A 20,357-nucleotide genomic window follows, 5' to 3' on the forward strand; every position below is an offset into this window, starting at 1 on the left:
AGGTACAAAAAACTGGAACCCAAAGTGTTCGAAGAATTGGCACAATCGATTATGGCTTACTTCCCCGTAACACAAGGCAGCAACAGTTTTTATGGATAAGATTACAACTTTAATTTTTTAGAGTAAATATTTTGAATCAGCCGCTGTTTATTCTTGACAGGAAGCCTGGTATGATGTGTCTACTGGACGTGGAAGACTCTGGGAGTATACAGGTGACTCCAGAAGAAAACCGGGTGTCAAAAGGAAAAACGAGAAGAAGACACAGTGTGAAGCTACCGTGAATGAAAACGACGCCGAGGCATTTATTAAGGCATCTGAAGTCGCCGAATCGAATGAAAATGTCACTATTTCAACGTTCAAATCTTCTTTTACTGTGAGGGGAAAATGGATTCTGATCACAGCCGTCAAAAAGTAAATGGCCGCTACTCACTTTTTAAATACATTTAAAAGGTTGAAAGAGTTAGATAGTTTCATGTTTAAGGCTATGCAGTGTCTAATAGGCTCTATACCTAACTTTTTCATGGGTTATAATTAAAAACTTTACCTTAAAAATACCCTAAATCGTGTTTTTCAGATTTCCTCGATTCTGATTGGTCGAGAAAATTCCCAATAAAGACTTTCGGGGTGCCTCTCTCAGCATACTACTGTAATTTGCGCTGCTTTAAGAGCCCCTAAACCTTCGGTAATTTAGTAAACTAAATTCCTCAGGGATAAATACAACGGATAATGTTGAAAAAATTATTCTTTCTTCTTCCTTCAAATGTTTTGTAGAATGTCCATCTGTATCTTTTTCTGATCACTCTGCTTTTGAAACTTTAAGTATTTATTCTTATCCTTATTGTAAATTCTTTGACAACTTTTAAATTAGTTGAAATGACGTTAAAGATCAAACGTCCAGAAATAATTCTGCTCATGTTTTCGTAATAAAAATGATTAATAATTTGAATTGCAAAATTGTTAATCAAATTCCTCAAAATAAATAGTCTAAAAATATGTATACGATGTTCATTAGAACAAAAGAATACGTGTCATTAAATGACCAATCTGTTTGCGATAGATTTTGTCTTTGTTACGGCACAATATGCAAACTGGCTGTATGTATATTTCCCTTGCAGTATCGTTGATTGTGTAGTGAGAAAAAATGCATTTATGGAAATATGTAAGATAATCTCAAATAATTAGCTTGAAAGCTATACAACTGCTTGAAACTATCGACTTGTATTAAGGTGAATACTACAAATTATTCTTTATCGATATAAATACGTTGGATTAATTGTTTTACTCTTTCTACAGATGGATCTTTTTCGTCAGCTACTACAAGTTCAAATCCACCGTCTACCTGCATTGACGCCATCATAGATGCAACAGTACCGCCACTACGCAATTGAAATTTGTTTCCATTGAGTCCATCTTTTAGTGGAACTAACATCATTTGGAGTAGAATCTCTACTTTTTCTAGCAATTGTAACTGTAATGACACCTCCATCAATTTTAACCCTTGATGCTTCATACCAAGAAAAATCAGTTTTTGTGTTACAACGTCGGCTCCAATACACATCTCCTTCTTGTACAACAGATTCTCCAGATACAGGAGGTACATTATTAGATACATGAATATGACGACCCATTGATGGGATAACAAGTTCTCCGTGACATTTTTTTTTCTAGCGTCAAATGTTTTGTAGAATCAACACTACCTAGGTATGATCCAAATGGTTTTTAATTTTCAATCACATCCATAGTTCCTGTACCAAATAGTGGTGCAAAACATTTAGTCAAGTCATAAACTTCAACAAACCAAACATCAATAGAATAGTCAGGATTCATATCTTCTCCTCTTCTGTATTCGACAATAGGGTACACGCAGGTAAAATAAATTTTTTTTGTTTTTATCTAGTCTAGAGTAATTTTTTACATGGATCATTTTTTCGAGAGGGTTGTTACCTCGAAAAAATTTATTTCGCGAGATATTTAAGTTTAAAGTTGTATTAGGCTCCTCCTTCTCAAATTTGGTTGTTTAGCCATCTTTGGTAGGAGGAGCCTAATTAAGGCACCAAACCATGCAGACGAACAGCTGTTGAGTCAGTTTTAGCTGTTCCTTTAATAATCGATCGAGATGTTGATCGATATTCTATCAATCGATTAGTGTAGGAAGTTTTCTGTGCAGCCATGGACTACTCTAATAAAGGACGGTACTCTTAGCCTATCTCGCCGTGTAAAAGCTAGTCAGGTGGGCTATTTTCATGAAAAATTAATAAAAAATATCAAAAATATTCAGTTTTTTTTGCTGATTTTAACTATGTAGATAAATCTAAGTAAAATTAACTAATCAATAAGATATTCTAATTTTACTTTCAGCAGTAAGGGTAAAAGTGGGAAACACCGGTGCCCTCTAGCAACAAAGCACCCTAAGCTCTTGCCAATAAAACCTACAAGGTAAAGGAGAGTTAGGAGAGGAGGTGGTGTCTCTTGCACGCAATGGGTATCTGCTTGTAAACTTACAAGAGCTTATGAGGTTTGGTTCCTAGATGGCACCGGTGTTTCTTACTATTTAAAATTTTCAGAATAAAATATTGAAATATCTCCACGAAGATAAATTTTAGGTATAAGAACATTAGGTAATTAAATACTTTTTTTTTATTCTGATTCCGATTCTCCGGGAAAAAATATTTACATGGCCGACATAGGAAATGCCGAATAGTCCCGTCCTTAATTAGAGTAGTCCATGGTGCAGCACGCCGTAATGTAATAAGCGTCACAATCGCTTACTCCGTCGTCATCTTCAGTCATAATTGAATTTTTTTATGCCTTTGTTTACAAAGTCCATAAAGTTGATCATGTGTGTCAAATCATTCCCCGTTTCTACCATTATAGTGAATTTTTCATAAATACTTGCAACGTCTATCTCTGTAAATGTTAAACAAATTAAAATGTAAAATTATATGTAAAATTTATTAGGATAAAATAAATTCGAGACTTACAGTTTGACGGTTGAAGCAAGCCTTCTCAGAACGGACTAGTGTCACCCCTCTAGTTTTTGACCGATTTTCTAATCTCCTAAAAGGGACACATTATTACTACGTAGTGTTTACAATTATTTTAAATTGAATACTGAGAAAAGCGTCCCCTAGATGTTCTAAGCGCTGTTAAAAAGGGCGAAATAATGTTATCTTCGTTGAGTGTGAGCGCTTCTAGCAGTAGGTTCTTGTTGTGAAACTCATAATTCAGAATATTTTCTCATTTTTCTAGTAACAGTAGTAAACAGTTCTGAAGTTGGAACGAGTTTCATCCTTTTTGTCGGACAGTCTTCTTAACTTTTCTCCCATTCACGCTTTCCATTTAGTTCCAGAGTCTTCATTATTTCTAATACTCATTAAAATGTTAATTAAATTTAAGAACCTTATTATATACCTTCGTTGCTTCTCGTAATTATTCGTCAGCTTGCGTGTCATAATGTATTCCGCATGCAAAACGTAGGTCTTAGACTGCCTGCTTCAGATGACCAAAAGCTCTGCCTGTAAAGTGAATGAAATTTACTTTAGTCAACCTAAAATGTTTCAAATCAGAAATCAGGCCGGAAGTGAGCGATAGCCCAACTGTTAAGCTGTATTTAAATCAAATCAGACACCTTTGATTCTCTTTATGACTTCGGAAGATCCAGACTTTGCTTTGACTAATTGTAAGAAAAGTTAGCAAGTTTACTTGTAAATTTTCAAAAGAGTTATTCTTGCCAAAAGTGTAGTTGAGGAACGGGGTCATAACAATTCTGAAAGTTGTCATCGAATAGTTTGAATCTTTATAAACTGCTCCCGCGATCGACTTGAAAATGTCTCCTAGGACATCGGGAGGAACATTAATCGCAGCATAGTCTTCAGGGGGGTTACCCAATTTCACAATCTCGTAATACTAAGTAAAGAAAAATTATTCAATTAAATTCTGTTATTTTAATGTAATTTATATTTATGAAAAAAGTAAAAGTAACTTTCTGCTGAAGGAAATTTATGTCCATTTGCCTTTTGTTTCTTGGCGAACGTGTCGATTAAGGTCTGTATTTCTCTTGGCAAAGGTTTCAGGAATTTGTGAAACTTGAATTTCACCGTCAGAACGCCTAAGGAGTTGTTGCAGACCAAGACGTTTTTCAGTTCAGACAAGACACTTGGAGGATAGAACGGTGAAGCGTCAAAGCACATCTCAGCCGCCAAGCCTCATACGATTTGTTCAAAAATGAGTAAGTTATAGTTAATTCATTACGCAGTTTTTAAAATTAATTTAAAGGGAATACCGAGGAAAGCGTCCCCAAGGTGTTCGAAGCGCTCGTAACAAGGGCGAAATACTGCTATCTTCCATGAGTATGTTAGCGCTTCCAGTAGCTAATTCTTGTCGCGGAACTCATAATTCAGAATTTCTTCTAATTTGTCCAGCCCTTCAAACAGTTCTGAAGTTGGAACCAGTCTCATCCTTTTTGACGGACGGTCTTTCGAATTTTTCCCCTTTCACGCTCTCCATTGAGTTCCAGGATCTGCATTATTTTTAATACTCATTAAAATGTTAATGGAGCAGTTACACATCTTGCGTTAACAGGTCTGAAAATCTTATTTGTGTCCTAATTGGCCAATCAGTGTACAGTCTCTTTAAAATACTGTACGCTGATTGGCCATTTTGGACACAAATGAGATTTCCAGACCTGTTAACGCAGGACGTGTAACTGCTCCATTAAACTTAGGAACCTTATTGTATACCTTTGTTGCTTCTCGTAGCCATTCGTCAGCTTGCGTGTCATAATGTAGTTGGCATGCTAGACGTAAGTCTTGAAATGCCTGCTCAAGATGACCAGAAACTCTGCATGAATAATGTATTATGTATTGCTTACTTTAGTCAAATAGATTGTTTTTAAATTTATTACCTTTGCGCCCATCCTCTATATTGTAGGCCAAACCAGAGTCTGGATTGAGGGTAAGTGCACAATCGGAGTCAATGAAACATGCATGTGGAAATGGTGAGATTTGAGAAGCAATTGGTTATTTTTACGTAGAGTAGGGACATAGCATAGACATAGCATGTTTATCATATCGGTCAGGAAATCCAAAGCAGCTTTGTAATCTTTATCAGCTATTGAAGCCAAATGAAGGTTCTTTTACTCTACAAACTTACCTTTATCGATCTGTGAATGTCCAAGCTCCACTGATTGGATGAAGCTTTTTGACCAACCTTACAACAACAGCAACAAAGCCAACACATGCTTATAACCCACAATTCATGATTTATCACCTGATAGACTAGGCCGTTCTTCATTCAGTGTATCTTCACTAGTTGTGCTGGGACTTTCGTCCCCACAACACTGTCCTCCTTTACCACTCTTGGATTCGCAATACGATGCCGTTCCCAAATGGGAAACAAAGAAAGATTTCACCTTTCCTAGACAGTATGATCAATATTAGAAATATGAATATTGAATAGCTATTTGAATGTATGTATATGTAATGTTGATATGTATGAATAGATTTGAAAGATTCTCAAGCTTCAATGCAGACGAGGTTGCTGAGCGACGATTACGTAACGACTAACGGTTATTCTAAATTTTTTCAATTCTTCAATTTTCATTAGGAAGTCGGTACCGATCGAGTTGAGGATCGACCAACAAAACCAACACCAGCAACCAACAACCCTCCACACTCAATGAACGAGCTTGAAGCCGCACCAATCGATGCTGAATTGGACTCGTCACGATCATCACCCTTCCTTCGTGACCAATCCATCCACATTACGCGTCACCCACGCCTCCAATCATCGGACTTCATCGATCCGTTCGCATTCGAACACAGCGAGAGGATGAACAACACAAAGCACTCCCGTCCATTCCCCCGTATCACCTACCCCAAAGAGAACGTAAGAAAACAGATACCATCGGTATGCTGACTGCTCATCTTGGCCTGGGAGATGAGTCAAATCCTTTCAGAGACGCCGTCCTCCTATCTAGTTAAGCATCCCGAATGGATGGCAGCCTGCACAAAGGAATGCGATTCCCTATTCGGCTTGTCTCTCTAAGAAGAAATTTCCCAATCGATCAAAGTGTGACACAGAAAAAATGACCAATTTAAACTGCAACACAAAAAAGGGAAGACAAACAAATTTAATCATATTTCTGCACAAGCAACGCTGAAAGCGGGTTCGGATTAGGCCGTCAAAAATAAGAATACGCAAATGGAAATCTACGCACCTGTAAAATGTTTTGGGTTGAGCAACTGAGTAAACAAAAGAAGGAAAACAGGTTCTTATCTCTTTTTCTCATTCATCTTGATAATTTGTTGATAACGTGTTGAAATGCTACTGACTGAAAAAGGGTAAGGGGAATAAGGTTTCAGGTTTCTCCTGAAAAGAACGGCGGCAATTATGGATTCATTCTAGCCTTCACCCCTCGTCTTGAAGTTCCCGAACGACCGAACCCCTTTCTTGAAATTCAAATAATGAGCGGGAAAAAGTATTCACGTAATGGGAGATAAATTAATATATAAAAAGAACACTCTGCGGGTTCATTGCATTGGCATTTTTGTGTCTCAGATGCTATACAGCTCAAGCTACTCAAATGAAGAAACTGAAGCTCAAAATTGAAGTGAAAGAATCACTTTGGAAAGCCCTGCATGTTAGAGCACAGATAAAGATCACAGTGGTCTTTATCTGTGGTAATAGTGTGTTCCAGGACAGACCCTAGATTGGATGACCACAAATATGCAGCAGATGACGTTTCTTTCGGATAAGAAAAGCAAATTTTACCTAAATCCTGCTAGGTACTAAACTACAATGGACACACATCACGCGGAATGTACTCCATTTTGCTGGAAAAATTCAAAGGAAAGATTTTTTGTAATTTTTGTAAGCCAGTAGAGACTCCAGAAGGATATTGGTTTAGGCCGGTACAATCTAAAAACTAAATAACATATTCCAAAAGATAACAGATTAAAAAAATTGACTAGATTATACGCTGACATCTTCATATTATCACTCCGTGTACTTTTATTTTTGTACTTTTAGTTTTTGGATGATGATTCGGGTAAATTGGTTTTCTTGTATTTGAATTTTGATATCTTCATCATTAAATGTATATTCAGAAATAGATGAGCAATCGAGTGGCGCCGAGGGCACGAGTGAAGAGAAAACAAAAAACGATGCCACCCCCATGTTCAACGAGTAGTGTAGTAGTGTATTTTCATCCATCACTTGTTGACAAAATGATGTCCAAAAGGGTACCATATGACCCAATCCAGTTTCTGGATGATGATTCGGATAAATTTGTTTTCTTGTATTTGAATTTTGATGTCTTCATCATTAAATGTATATTCAGAAATAGATGAGCAATCGAGTGGTGCCGAGGGCCCGAGTGAAGAGAAAACAAAGAACGATGCCACATCCATGTTCAACGAGTAGTGTAGTAGTGTATTTTCATGTGTCACAGTGTTCAATGTGTTGCACTATTACCAGCTTCTAAATAATTAAAATCGTTTTTAGTTCATTTTCAATTATTTGAAAACGATTGAAAGAATTCACTTACCGGTTTCGAGATATAGAAACCATCCTTTTCCCCATTGAAAACGGCGGATTTTTGGAGTGCTGCCCTCCAAGACATTCCTTTGTCTATAAGAAATCTTTGTCAGCAAGTGTCAATGTAATTCACTTTGGAATAACATTGCTCTTTTAAACAAAGACTATTGTAACAATTGGAGAGAAAGTATTACAGAATTACGTTTGCAGTAGAGATAGTGCAGCCTCAATTTCCTCGCGGTCGTCTTTATAACCATAGAGAGTGGATTGTTGAGCCATTACTGCCGAGGGTTCAAAGCTGCAACGACGGCGACACTTTTCCCTGAAACGGACCAAAGACTAATCACTAAAATCTTAGGGACATATTTAGACAACAAATTTGGAATGTATGTGGTGGTTAGGTGCATGAATAGTGATTTCATTTTATTCAACAGGTACAAAAAACTGGAACCCAAAGTGTTCGAAGAATTGGCACAATCGATTATGGCTTACTTCCCCGTAACACAAGGCAGCAACAGTTTTTATGGATAAGATTACAACTTTAATTTTTTAGAGCAAATATTTTGAATCAGCCGCTGTTTATTCTTGACAGGAAGCCTGGTATGATGTGTCTACTGGACGTGGAAGACTCTGGGAGTATACAGGTGACTCCAGAAGAAAACCGGGTGTCAAAAGGAAAAACGAGAAGAAGACACAGTGTGAAGCTACCGTGAATGAAAACGACGCCGAGGCATTTATTAAGGCATCTGAAGTCGCCGAATCGAATGAAAATGTCACTATTTCAACGTTCAAATCTTCTTTTACTGTTAGGGGAAAATGGATTCTGATCACAGCCGTCAAAAAGTAAATGGCCGCTACTCACTTTTTAGATACATTTAAAAGGTTGAAAGAGTTAGATAGTTTCATGTTTAAGGCTATGCAGTGTCTAATAGGCTCTATACCTAACTTTTTCATGGGTTATAATTAAAAACTTTACCTTAAAAATACCCTAAATCGTGTTTTTCAGATTTCCTCGATTCTGATTGGTCGAGAAAATTCCCAATAAAGACTTTCGGGGTGCCTCTCTCAGCATACTACTGTAATTTGCGCTGCTTTAAGAGCCCCTAAACCTTCGGTAATTTAGTAAACTAAATTCCTCAGGGATAAATACAACGGATAATGTTGAAAAAATTATTCTTTCTTCTTCCTTCAAATGTTTTGTAGAATGTCCATCTGTATCTTTTTCTGATCACTCTGCTTTTGAAACTTTAAGTATTTATTCTTATCCTTATTGTAAATTCTTTGACAACTTTTAAATTAGTTGAAATGACGTTAAAGATCAAACGTCCAGAAATAATTCTGCTCATGTTTTCGTAATAAAAATGATTAATAATTTGAATTGCAAAATTGTTAATCAAATTCCTCAAAATAAATAGTCTAAAAATATGTATACGATGTTCATTAGAACAAAAGAATACGTGTCATTAAATGACCAATCTGTTTGCGATAGATTTTGTCTTTGTTACGGCACAATATGCAAACTGGCTGTATGTATATTTCCCTTGCAGTATCGTTGATTGTGTAGTGAGAAAAAATGCATTTATGGAAATATGTAAGATAATCTCAAATAATTAGCTTGAAAGCTATACAACTGCTTGAAACTATCGACTTGTATTAAGGTGAATACTACAAATTATTCTTTATCGATATAAATACGTTGGATTAATTGTTTTACTCTTTCTACAGATGGATCTTTTTCGTCAGCTACTACAAGTTCAAATCCACCGTCTACCTGCATTGACGCCATCATAGATGCAACAGTACCGCCACTACGCAATTGAAATTTGTTTCCATTGAGTCCATCTTTTAGTGGAACTAACATCATTTGGAGTAGAATCTCTACTTTTTCTAGCAATTGTAACTGTAATGACACCTCCATCAATTTTAACCCTTGATGCTTCATACCAAGAAAAATCAGTTTTTGTGTTACAACGTCGGCTCCAATACACATCTCCTTCTTGTACAACAGATTCTCCAGATACAGGAGGTACATTATTAGATACATGAATATGACGACCCATTGATGGGATAACAAGTTCTCCGTGACATTTTTTTTTCTAGCGTCAAATGTTTTGTAGAATCAACACTACCTAGGTATGATCCAAATGGTTTTTAATTTTCAATCACATCCATAGTTCCTGTACCAAATAGTGGTGCAAAACATTTAGTCAAGTCATAAACTTCAACAAACCAAACATCAATAGAATAGTCAGGATTCATATCCTCTCCTCTTCTGTATTCGACAATAGGGTACACGCAGGTAAAATAAAATTTTTTTGTTTTTATCTAGTCTAGAGTAATTTTTTACATGGATCATTTTTTCGAGAGGGTTGTTACCTCGAAAAAATTTATTTCGCGAGATATTTAAGTTTAAAGTTGTATTAGGCTCCTCCTTCTCAAATTTGGTTGTTTAGCCATCTTTGGTAGGAGGAGCCTAATTAAGGCACCAAACCATGCAGACGAACAGCTGTTGAGTCAGTTTTAGCTGTTCCTTTAATAATCGATCGAGATGTTGATCGATATTCTATCAATCGATTAGTGTAGGAAGTTTTCTGTGCAGCCATGGACTACTCTAATAAAGGACGGTACTCTTAGCCTATCTCGCCGTGTAAAAGCTAGTCAGGTGGGCTATTTTCATGAAAAATTAATAAAAAATATCAAAAATATTCAGTTTTTTTTGCTGATTTTAACTATGTAGATAAATCTAAGTAAAATTAACTAATCAATAAGATATTCTAATTTTACTTTCAGCAGTAAGGGTAAAAGTGGGAAACACCGGTGCCCTCTAGCAACAAAGCACCCTAAGCTCTTGCCAATAAAACCTACAAGGTAAAGGAGAGTTAGGAGAGGAGGTGGTGTCTCTTGCACGCAATGGGTATCTGCTTGTAAACTTACAAGAGCTTATGAGGTTTGGTTCCTAGATGGCACCGGTGTTTCTTACTATTTAAAATTTTCAGAATAAAATATTGAAATATCTCCACGAAGATAAATTTTAGGTATAAGAACATTAGGTAATTAAATACTTTTTTTGTATTCTGATTCCGATTCTCCGGGAAAAAATATTTACATGGCCGACATAGGAAATGCCGAATAGTCCCGTCCTTAATTAGAGTAGTCCATGGTGCAGCACGCCGTAATGTAATAAGCGTCACAATCGCTTACTCCGTCGTCATCTTCAGTCATAATTGAATTTTTTTATGCCTTTGTTTACAAAGTCCATAAATTTGATCATGTGTGTCAAATCATTCCCCGTTTCTACCATTATAGTGAATTTTTCATAAATACTTGCAACGTCTATCTCTGTAAATGTTAAACAAATTAAAATGTAAAATTATATGTAAAATTTATTAGGATAAAATAAATTCGAGACTTACAGTTTGACGGTTGAAGCAAGCCTTCTCAGAACGGACTAGTGTCACCCCTCTAGTTTTTGACCGATTTTCTAATCTCCTAAAAGGGACACATTATTACTACGTAGTGTTTACAATTATTTTAAATTGAATACTGAGAAAAGCGTCCCCTAGATGTTCTAAGCGCTGTTAAAAAGGGCGAAATAATGTTATCTTCGTTGAGTGTGAGCGCTTCTAGCAGTAGGTTCTTGTTGTGAAACTCATAATTCAGAATATTTTCTCATTTTTCTAGTAACAGTAGTAAACAGTTCTGAAGTTGGAACGAGTTTCATCCTTTTTGACGGACAGTCTTCTTAACTTTTCTCCCATTCACGCTTTCCATTTAGTTCCAGAGTCTGCATTATTTCTAATACTCATTAAAATGTTAATTAAATTTAAGAACCTTATTATATACCTTCGTTGCTTCTCGTAATTATTCGTCAGCTTGCGTGTCATAATGTATTCCACATGCAAAACGTAGGTCTTAGACTGCCTGCTTCAGATGACCAAAAGCTCTGCCTGTAAAGTGAATGAAATTTACTTTAGCCAACCTAAAATGTTTCAAATCAGAAATCAGGCCGGAAGTGAGCGATAGCCCAACTGTTAAGCTGTATTTAAATCAAATCAGACACCTTTGATTCTCTTTATGACTTCGGAAGATCCAGACTTTGCTTTGACTAATTGTAAGAAAAGTTAGCAAGTTTACTTGTAAATTTTCAAAAGAGTTATTCTTGCCAAAAGTGTAGTTGAGGAACGGGGTCATAACAATTCTGAAAGTTGTCATCGAATAGTTTGAATCTTTATAAACTGCTCCCGCGATCGACTTGAAAATGTCTCCTAGGACATCGGGAGGAACATTAATCGCAGCATAGTCTTCAGGGGGGTTACCCAATTTCACAATCTCGTAATACTAAGTAAAGAAAAATTATTCAATTAAATTCTGTTATTTTAATGTAATTTATATTTATGAAAAAAGTAAAAGTAACTTTCTGCCGAAGGAAATTTATGTCCATTTGCCTTTTGTTTCTTGGCGAACGTGTCGATTAAGGTCTGTATTTCTCTTGGCAAAGGTTTCAGGAATTTGTGAAACTTGAATTTCACCGTCAGAACGCCTAAGGAGTTGTTGCAGACCAAGACGTTTTTCAGTTCAGACAAGACACTTGGAGGATAGAACGGTGAAGCGTCAAAGCACATCTCAGCCGCCAAGCCTCATACGATTTGTTCAAAAATGAGTAAGTTATAGTTAATTCATTACGCAGTTTTTAAAATTAATTTAAAGGGAATACCGAGGAAAGCGTCCCCAAGGTGTTCGAAGCGCTCGTAACAAGGGCGAAATACTGCTATCTTCCATGAGTATGTTAGCGCTTCTAGTAGCTAATTCTTGTCGCGGAACTCATAATTCAGAATTTCTTCTAATTTGTCCAGCCCTTCAAACAGTTCTGAAGTTGGAACCAGTCTCATCCTTTTTGACGGACGGTCTTTCGAATTTTTCCCCTTTCACGCTCTCCATTGAGTTCCAGGATCTGCATTATTTTTAATACTCATTAAAATGTTAATGGAGCAGTTACACATCTTGCGTTAACAGGTCTGAAAATCTCATTTGTGTCCTAATTGGCCAATCAGTGTACAGTCTCTTTAAAATACTGTACGCTGATTGGCCATTTTGGACACAAATGAGATTTCCAGACCTGTTAACGCAGGACGTGTAACTGCTCCATTAAACTTAGGAACCTTATTGTATACCTTTGTTGCTTCTCGTAACCATTCGTCAGCTTGCGTGTCATAATGTAGTTGGCATGCTAGACGTAAGTCTTGAAATGCCTGCTCAAGATGACCAGAAACTCTGCATGAATAATGTATTATGTATTGCTTACTTTAGTCAAATAGATTGTTTTTAAATTTATTACCTTTGCGCCCATCCTCTATATTGTAGGCCAAACCAGAGTCTGGATTGAGGGTAAGTGCACAATCGGAGTCAATGAAACATGCATGTGGAAATGGTGAGATTTGAGAAGCAATTGGTTATTTTTACGTAGAGTAGGGACATAGCATAGACATAGCATGTTTATCATATCTGTCAGGAAATCCAAAGCAGCTTTGTAATCTTTATCAGCTATTGAAGCCAAATGAAGGTTCTTTTACTCTACAAACTTACCTTTATCGATCTGTGAATGTCCAAGCTCCACTGATTGGATGAAGCTTTTTGACCAACCTTACAACAACAGCAACAAAGCCAACACATGCTTATAACCCACAATTCATGATTTATCACCTGATAGACTAGGCCGTTCTTCATTCAGTGTATCTTCACTAGTTGTGCTGGGACTTTCGTCCCCACAACACTGTCCTCCTTTACCACTCTTGGATTCGCAATACGATGCCGTTCCCAAATGGGAAACAAAGAAAGATTTCACCTTTCCTAGACAGTATGATCAATATTAGAAATATGAATATTGAATAGCTATTTGAATGTATGTATATGTAATGTTGATATGTATGAATAGATTTGAAAGATTCTCAAGCTTCAATGCAGACGAGGTTGCTGAGCGACGATTACGTAACGACTAACGGTTATTCTAAATTTCAAATGTTTTGTAGAATCAACACTACCTAGGTATGATCCAAATGGTTTTTAATTTTCAATCACATCCATAGTTCCTGTACCAAATAGTGGTGCAAAACATTTAGTCAAGTCATAAACTTCAACAAACCAAACATCAATAGAATAGTCAGGATTCATATCCTCTCCTCTTCTGTATTCGACAATAGGGTACACGCAGGTAAAATAAATTTTTTTTGTTTTTATCTAGTCTAGAGTAATTTTTTACATGGATCATTTTTTCGAGAGGGTTGTTACCTCGAAAAAATTTATTTCGCGAGATATTTAAGTTTAAAGTTGTATTAGGCTCCTCCTTCTCAAATTTGGTTGTTTAGCCATCTTTGGTAGGAGGAGCCTAATTAAGGCACCAAACCATGCAGACGAACAGCTGTTGAGTCAGTTTTAGCTGTTCCTTTAATAATCGATCGAGATGTTGATCGATATTCTATCAATCGATTAGTGTAGGAAGTTTTCTGTGCAGCCATGGACTACTCTAATAAAGGACGGTACTCTTAGCCTATCTCGCCGTGTAAAAGCTAGTCAGGTGGGCTATTTTCATGAAAAATTAATAAAAAATATCAAAAATATTCAGTTTTTTTTGCTGATTTTAACTATGTAGATAAATCTAAGTAAAATTAACTAATCAATAAGATATTCTAATTTTACTTTCAGCAGTAAGGGTAAAAGTGGGAAACACCGGTGCCCTCTAGCAACAAAGCACCCTAAGCTCTTGCCAATAAAACCTACAAGGTAAAGGAGAGTTAGGAGAGGAGGTGGTGTCTCTTGCACGCAATGGGTATCTGCTTGTAAACTTACAAGAGCTTATGAGGTTTGGTTCCTAGATGGCACCGGTGTTTCTTACTATTTAAAATTTTCAGAATAAAATATTGAAATATCTCCACGAAGATAAATTTTAGGTATAAGAACATTAGGTAATTAAATACTTTTTTTTTATTCTGATTCCGATTCTCCGGGAAAAAATATTTACATGGCCGACATAGGAAATGCCGAATAGTCCCGTCCTTAATTAGAGTAGTCCATGGTGCAGCACGCCGTAATGCAATAAGCGTCACAATCGCTTACTCCGTCGTCATCTTCAGTCATAATTGAATTTTTTTATGCCTTTGTTTACAAAGTCCATAAAGTTGATCATGTGTGTCAAATCATTCCCCGTTTCTACCATTATAGTGAATTTTTCATAAATACTTGCAACGTCTATCTCTGTAAATGTTAAACAAATTAAAATGTAAAATTATATGTAAAATTTATTAGGATAAAATAAATTCGAGACTTACAGTTTGACGGTTGAAGCAAGCCTTCTCAGAACGGACTAGTGTCACCCCTCTAGTTTTTGACCGATTTTCTAATCTCCTAAAAGGGACACATTATTACTACGTAGTGTTTACAATTATTTTAAATTGAATACTGAGAAAAGCGTCCCCTAGATGTTCTAAGCGCTGTTAAAAAGGGCGAAATAATGTTATCTTCGTTGAGTGTGAGCGCTTCTAGCAGTAGGTTCTTGTTGTGAAACTCATAATTCAGAATATTTTCTCATTTTTCTAGTAACAGTAGTAAACAGTTCTGAAGTTGGAACGAGTTTCATCCTTTTTGTCGGACAGTCTTCTTAACTTTTCTCCCATTCACGCTTTCCATTTAGTTCCAGAGTCTTCATTATTTCTAATACTCATTAAAATGTTAATTAAATTTAAGAACCTTATTATATACCTTCGTTGCTTCTCGTAATTATTCGTCAGCTTGCGTGTCATAATGTATTCCGCATGCAAAACGTAGGTCTTAGACTGCCTGCTTCAGATGACCAAAAGCTCTGCCTGTAAAGTGAATGAAATTTACTTTAGTCAACCTAAAATGTTTCAAATCAGAAATCAGGCCGGAAGTGAGCGATAGCCCAACTGTTAAGCTGTATTTAAATCAAATCAGACACCTTTGATTCTCTTTATGACTTCGGAAGATCCAGACTTTGCTTTGACTAATTGTAAGAAAAGTTAGCAAGTTTACTTGTAAATTTTCAAAAGAGTTATTCTTGCCAAAAGTGTAGTTGAGGAACGGGGTCATAACAATTCTGAAAGTTGTCATCGAATAGTTTGAATCTTTATAAACTGCTCCCGCGATCGACTTGAAAATGTCTCCTAGGACATCGGGAGGAACATTAATCGCAGCATAGTCTTCAGGGGGGTTACCCAATTTCACAATCTCGTAATACTAAGTAAAGAAAAATTATTCAATTAAATTCTGTTATTTTAATGTAATTTATATTTATGAAAAAAGTAAAAGTAACTTTCTGCTGAAGGAAATTTATGTCCATTTGCCTTTTGTTTCTTGGCGAACGTGTCGATTAAGGTCTGTATTTCTCTTGGCAAAGGTTTCAGGAATTTGTGAAACTTGAATTTCACCGTCAGAACGCCTAAGGAGTTGTTGCAGACCAAGACGTTTTTCAGTTCAGACAAGACACTTGGAGGATAGAACGGTGAAGCGTCAAAGCACATCTCAGCCGCCAAGCCTCATACGATTTGTTCAAAAATGAGTAAGTTATAGTTAATTCATTACGCAGTTTTTAAAATTAATTTAAAGGGAATACCGAGGAAAGCGTCCCCAAGGTGTTCGAAGCGCTCGTAACAAGGGCGAAATACTGCTATCTTCCATGAGTATGTTAGCGCTTCTAGTAGCTAATTCTTGTCGCGGAACTCATAATTCAGAATTTCTTCTAATTTGTCCAGCCCTTCAAACAGTTCTGAAGTTGGAACCAGTCTCATCCTTTTTGACGGACGGTCTTTCGAATTTTTCCCCTTTCACGCTCTCCATTGAGTTCCAGGATCTGTATTATTTTTAATACTCATTAAAATGTTAATGGAGCAGTTACACATCTTGCGTTAACAGGTCTGAAAATCTCATTTGTGTCGTAAGTCTTGAAATGCCTGCTCAAGATGACCAGAAACTCTGCATGAATAATGTATTATGTATTGCTTACTTTAGTCAAATAGATTGTTTTTAAATTTATTACCTTTGCGCCCATCCTCTATATTGTAGGCCAAACCAGAGTCTGGATTGAGGGTAAGTGCACAATCGGAGTCAATGAAACATGCATGTGGAAATGGTGAGATTTGAGAAGCAATTGGTTATTTTTACGTAGAGTAGGGACATAGCATAGACATAGCATGTTTATCATATCGGTCAGGAAATCCAAAGCAGCTTTGTAATCTTTATCAGCTATTGAAGCCAAATGAAGGTTCTTTTACTCTACAAACTTACCTTTATCGATCTGTGAATGTCCAAGCTCCACTGATTGGATGAAGCTTTTTGACCAACCTTACAACAACAGCAACAAAGCCAACACATGCTTATAACCCACAATTCATGATTTATCACCTGATAGACTAGGCCGTTCTTCATTCAGTGTATCTTCACTAGTTGTGCTGGGACTTTCGTCCCCACAACACTGTCCTCCTTTACCACTCTTGGATTCGCAATACGATGCCGTTCTCAAATGGGAAACAAAGAAAGATTTCACCTTTCCTAGACAGTATGATCAATATTAGAAATATGAATATTGAATAGCTATTTGAATGTATGTATATGTAATGTTGATATGTATGAATAGATTTGAAAGATTCTCAAGCTTCAATGCAGACGAGGTTGCTGAGCGACGATTACGTAACGACTAACGGTTATTCTAAATTTTTTCCCATTTCATTCATCAGAAGACCAAGAGCCTATCGCTTTTGCTCCCACCACCACCACCCCCGGACCAGTTCATCAGCCTCCTCAATTTTCCCATTTGAACGAAAACACCCAGGTGTTCCAAACTCCCTCCTTCCATGAGCAGTGCCCAGTCCTTTCTCGATTCCAGACCAACATCGGAGATCAGTTGCGCGCATGCCAGGATGCAGAAGTCAACCACCAGCAGCAGAAACATTTGCGGCGGCGGCGGGACGATGAGAGCAAAGGCATTGCCGAGTAGAACGAGTGCCTTCATCTGCAGCCAGCCGTTGTTTTCGTTCCTCTCTCCCAAGGCGGTGGTGCTGCTCCTCCCCAGCACCAATTGGCCGTCAGTTGCCTTGCCAGTTCCGGCAGCCCAAGCCGCAGTTTCAGCAGCAACCGCAGTCTCCTCCATGGGCAACAATAACTTTCACTCTGCTCAACACAACACGAGAAAGGCAGGGGGAGGACAAATATGTCGGACGGCCAAAGTTTTGTGGTTCTCTGGAAATTCCGTAGCACTCAGGATGTCACACCTCCACTTTCTGCAAACGGACTGCTGGGATTTATTTCCGGCGAAACACTCGCCCACGACGGACCAAACTCGTATTTTTTTCTTTGTTTGCTCGATAAATTTACGATCTGCCGCTACTCTCTTCAGCAAAATGCTATAGAAAGAGATAACCACACCGTCGTACAACTAGTCCATGTCCTCCTCTACTCCAACAAGAATCCCACTCACTCTCTGGGCCGAAGCAACTTTCTCCGTCGTCTACACTCTCAACCGCGTCCTCTCTTCCGCAAACCTTACCAAAACACCATTCGAGCTATGGTACGGACGCAATCCGGATGTCTCCAACCTGCAAGCCTTTGTATCAGAGCTCTACGTCTTCATCCCGAGCCAACTGCGACAGAAGTTCGACGTTAGGGCCCACTTGTGCATCTTTGACGGCAACTCGGACACACAGAAAGGCGATCGATACTGGGTCCCGTCCCTTCAACTGGAAAATTGAACGTCAGTTGAGACGTCTCCCCCATCGATCACTACTATACACCTCGTCTCCCGACTACCGATGTTCAAATGGGCGTCGATGTGTTCTCAACCTCAACCTGTAAAGATATCGGGGCCTAACGACGACGAGGAGGAAGTCGGTACCGATCGAGTTGAGGATCGACCAACAAAACCAACACCAGCAACCAACAACCCTCCACACTCAATGAATGAGCTTGAAGCCGCACCAATCGATGCTGAATTGGACTCGTCACGATCATCACCCTTCCTTCGTGACCAATCCATCCACATTACGGGTCACCCACGCCTCCAATCATCGGACTTCATCGATCCGTTCGCATTCGAACACAGCGAGAGGATGAACAACACAAAGCACTCCCGTCCATTCCCCCGTATCACCTACCCCAAAGAGAACGTAAGAAAACAGATACCATCGGTATGCTGACTGCTCATCTTGGCCTGGGAGATGAGTCAAATCCTTTCAGAGACGCCGTCCTCCTATCTAGTGAAGCATCCCGAATGGATGGCAGCCTGCACAAAGGAATGCGATTCCAAAAAAAGGAATGCGACTGAAAAAGGGTAAGGGGAATAAGGTTTCAGGTTTCTCCTGAAAAGAACGGCGGCAATCATGGATTCATTCTAGCCTTCACCCCTCGTCTTGAAGTTCCCGAACGACCGAACCCCTTTCTTGAAATTCAAATAATGAGCGGGAAAAAGTATTCACGTAATGGGAGATAAATTAATATATAAAAAGAACACTCTGCGGGTTCATTGCATTGGCATTTTTGTGTCTCAGATGCTATACAGCTCAAGCTACTCAAATGAAGAAACTGAAGCTCAAAATTGAAGTGAAAGAATCACTTTGGAAAGCCCTGCATGTTAGAGCACAGATAAAGATCACAGTGGTCTTTATCTGTGGTAATAGTGTGTTCCAGGACAGACCCTAGATTGGATGACCACAAATATGCAGCAGATGACGTTTCTTTCGGATAAGAAAAGCAAATTTTACCTAAATCCTGCTAGGTACTAAACTACAATGGACACACATCACGCGGAATGTACTCCATTTTGCTGGAAAAATTCAAAGGAAAGATTTTTTGTAATTTTTGTAAGCCAGTAGAGACTCCAGAAGGATATTGGTTTAGGCCGGTACAATCTAAAAACTAAATAACATATTCCAAAAGATAACAGATTAAAAAAATTGACTAGATTATACGCTGACATCTTCATATTATCACTCCGTGTACTTTTATTTTTGTACTTTTAGTTTTTGGATGATGATTCGGGTAAATTGGTTTTCTTGTATTTGAATTTTGATATCATCATTAAATGTATATTCATCATTAAATGTATATTCAGAAATAGAAAAGGGTGAGCAATCGAGTGGCGCCGAGGGCCGAGGGCGAGTGAAGAGAAAACAAAGAACGATGCCACATCCATGTTCAACGAGTAGTGTAGTAGTGTATTTTCATGTGTCACAGTGTTCAATGTGTTGCACTATTACCAGCTTCTAAATAATTAAAATCGTTTTTAGTTCATTTTCAATTATTTGAAAACGATTGAAAGAATTCACTTACCGGTTTCGAGATATAGAAACCATCCTTTTCCCCATTGAAAACGGCGGATTTTTGGAGTGCTGCCCTCCAAGACATTCCTTTGTCTATAAGAAATCTTTGTCAGCAAGTGTCAATGTAATTCACTTTGGAATAACATTGCTCTTTTAAACAAAGACTATTGTAACAATTGGAGAGAAAGTATTACAGAATTACGTTTGCAGTAGAGATAGTGCAGCCTCAATTTCCTCGCGGTCGTCTTTATAACCATAGAGAGTGGATTGTTGAGCCATTACTGCCGAGGGTTCAAAGCTGCAACGACGGCGACACTTTTCCCTGAAACGGACCAAAGACTAATCACTAAAATCTTAGGGACATATTTAGACAACAAATTTGGAATGTATGTGGTGGTTAGGTGCATGAATAGTGATTTCATTTTATTCAACAGGTACAAAAAACTGGAACCCAAAGTGTTCGAAGAATTGGCACAATCGATTATGGCTTACTTCCCCGTA

At 37.7% G+C, this 20,357-nt stretch overlaps 2 protein-coding genes and 1 long non-coding RNA gene across 4 annotated transcripts; all 3 read right to left on the bottom strand.

The window, feature by feature from the left end:
* Positions 1–3,593: 3,593 nt before the first annotated feature.
* LOC124209896 (endoribonuclease Dcr-1-like) lies at positions 3,594–4,755 on the bottom strand. Its single transcript, XM_046608135.1, has 5 exons — positions 4,685–4,755; positions 4,283–4,519; positions 3,987–4,207; positions 3,732–3,906; positions 3,594–3,673 (listed from the first exon to the last, which is right to left on the bottom strand). The coding sequence occupies exons 3-5, from the start codon at positions 4,188–4,190 to the stop codon at positions 3,621–3,623; spliced, it is 432 nt and encodes a 143-aa protein (XP_046464091.1). The 5' UTR covers positions 4,191–4,207; positions 4,283–4,519; positions 4,685–4,755; the 3' UTR covers positions 3,594–3,620.
* Positions 4,756–12,387: 7,632 nt separating this feature from the next.
* On the bottom strand, positions 12,388–12,904 carry LOC124209897. Of its 2 annotated transcripts, XR_006881099.1 has the most exons (3): positions 12,872–12,904; positions 12,653–12,785; positions 12,388–12,487 (listed from the first exon to the last, which is right to left on the bottom strand). It is a non-coding gene; the product is annotated as an uncharacterized LOC124209897 (long non-coding RNA). The 2 variants fall into 2 exon arrangements; XR_006881098.1 differs by lacking the exon at positions 12,872–12,904 and having other exon boundaries at positions 12,653–12,803.
* A 2,566-nt stretch (positions 12,905–15,470) lies between these two features.
* On the bottom strand, positions 15,471–16,397 carry LOC124209898 (endoribonuclease Dcr-1-like). The gene is made up of 4 exons (XM_046608136.1): positions 16,160–16,397; positions 15,864–16,084; positions 15,609–15,783; positions 15,471–15,550 (listed from the first exon to the last, which is right to left on the bottom strand). Exons 2-4 carry the CDS (start codon positions 16,065–16,067, stop codon positions 15,498–15,500), a joined length of 432 nt encoding a protein of 143 aa, XP_046464092.1. The 5' UTR covers positions 16,068–16,084; positions 16,160–16,397; the 3' UTR covers positions 15,471–15,497.
* Between the last annotated feature and the right edge of the window lie 3,960 nt (positions 16,398–20,357).

This window comes from Daphnia pulex, chromosome 12 (assembly GCF_021134715.1).
Source record: "Daphnia pulex isolate KAP4 chromosome 12, ASM2113471v1".
Taxonomy (NCBI): Eukaryota; Metazoa; Arthropoda; class Branchiopoda; order Diplostraca; family Daphniidae; genus Daphnia; species Daphnia pulex.

Bases quoted from the DNA above. Each gene is read 5' to 3' on its own strand.
- LOC124209896 (XM_046608135.1), bottom strand. From the start codon at position 4,190: ATGTGCTTTGACGCTTCACCGTTCTATCCTCCAAGTGTCTTGTCTGAA. The intron at 3,907-3,986 runs GAAAGTTACTTT...TTCTTTACTTAG, and splicing joins GACATAAATTTCCTTCAGCA to TATTACGAGATTGTGAAATT. The intron at 3,674-3,731 runs GCAAGAATAACT...TCTTACAATTAG, and splicing joins GTTCCTCAACTACACTTTTG to TCAAAGCAAAGTCTGGATCT.
- LOC124209898 (XM_046608136.1), bottom strand. From the start codon at position 16,067: ATGTGCTTTGACGCTTCACCGTTCTATCCTCCAAGTGTCTTGTCTGAA. The intron at 15,784-15,863 runs GAAAGTTACTTT...TTCTTTACTTAG, and splicing joins GACATAAATTTCCTTCAGCA to TATTACGAGATTGTGAAATT. The intron at 15,551-15,608 runs GCAAGAATAACT...TCTTACAATTAG, and splicing joins GTTCCTCAACTACACTTTTG to TCAAAGCAAAGTCTGGATCT.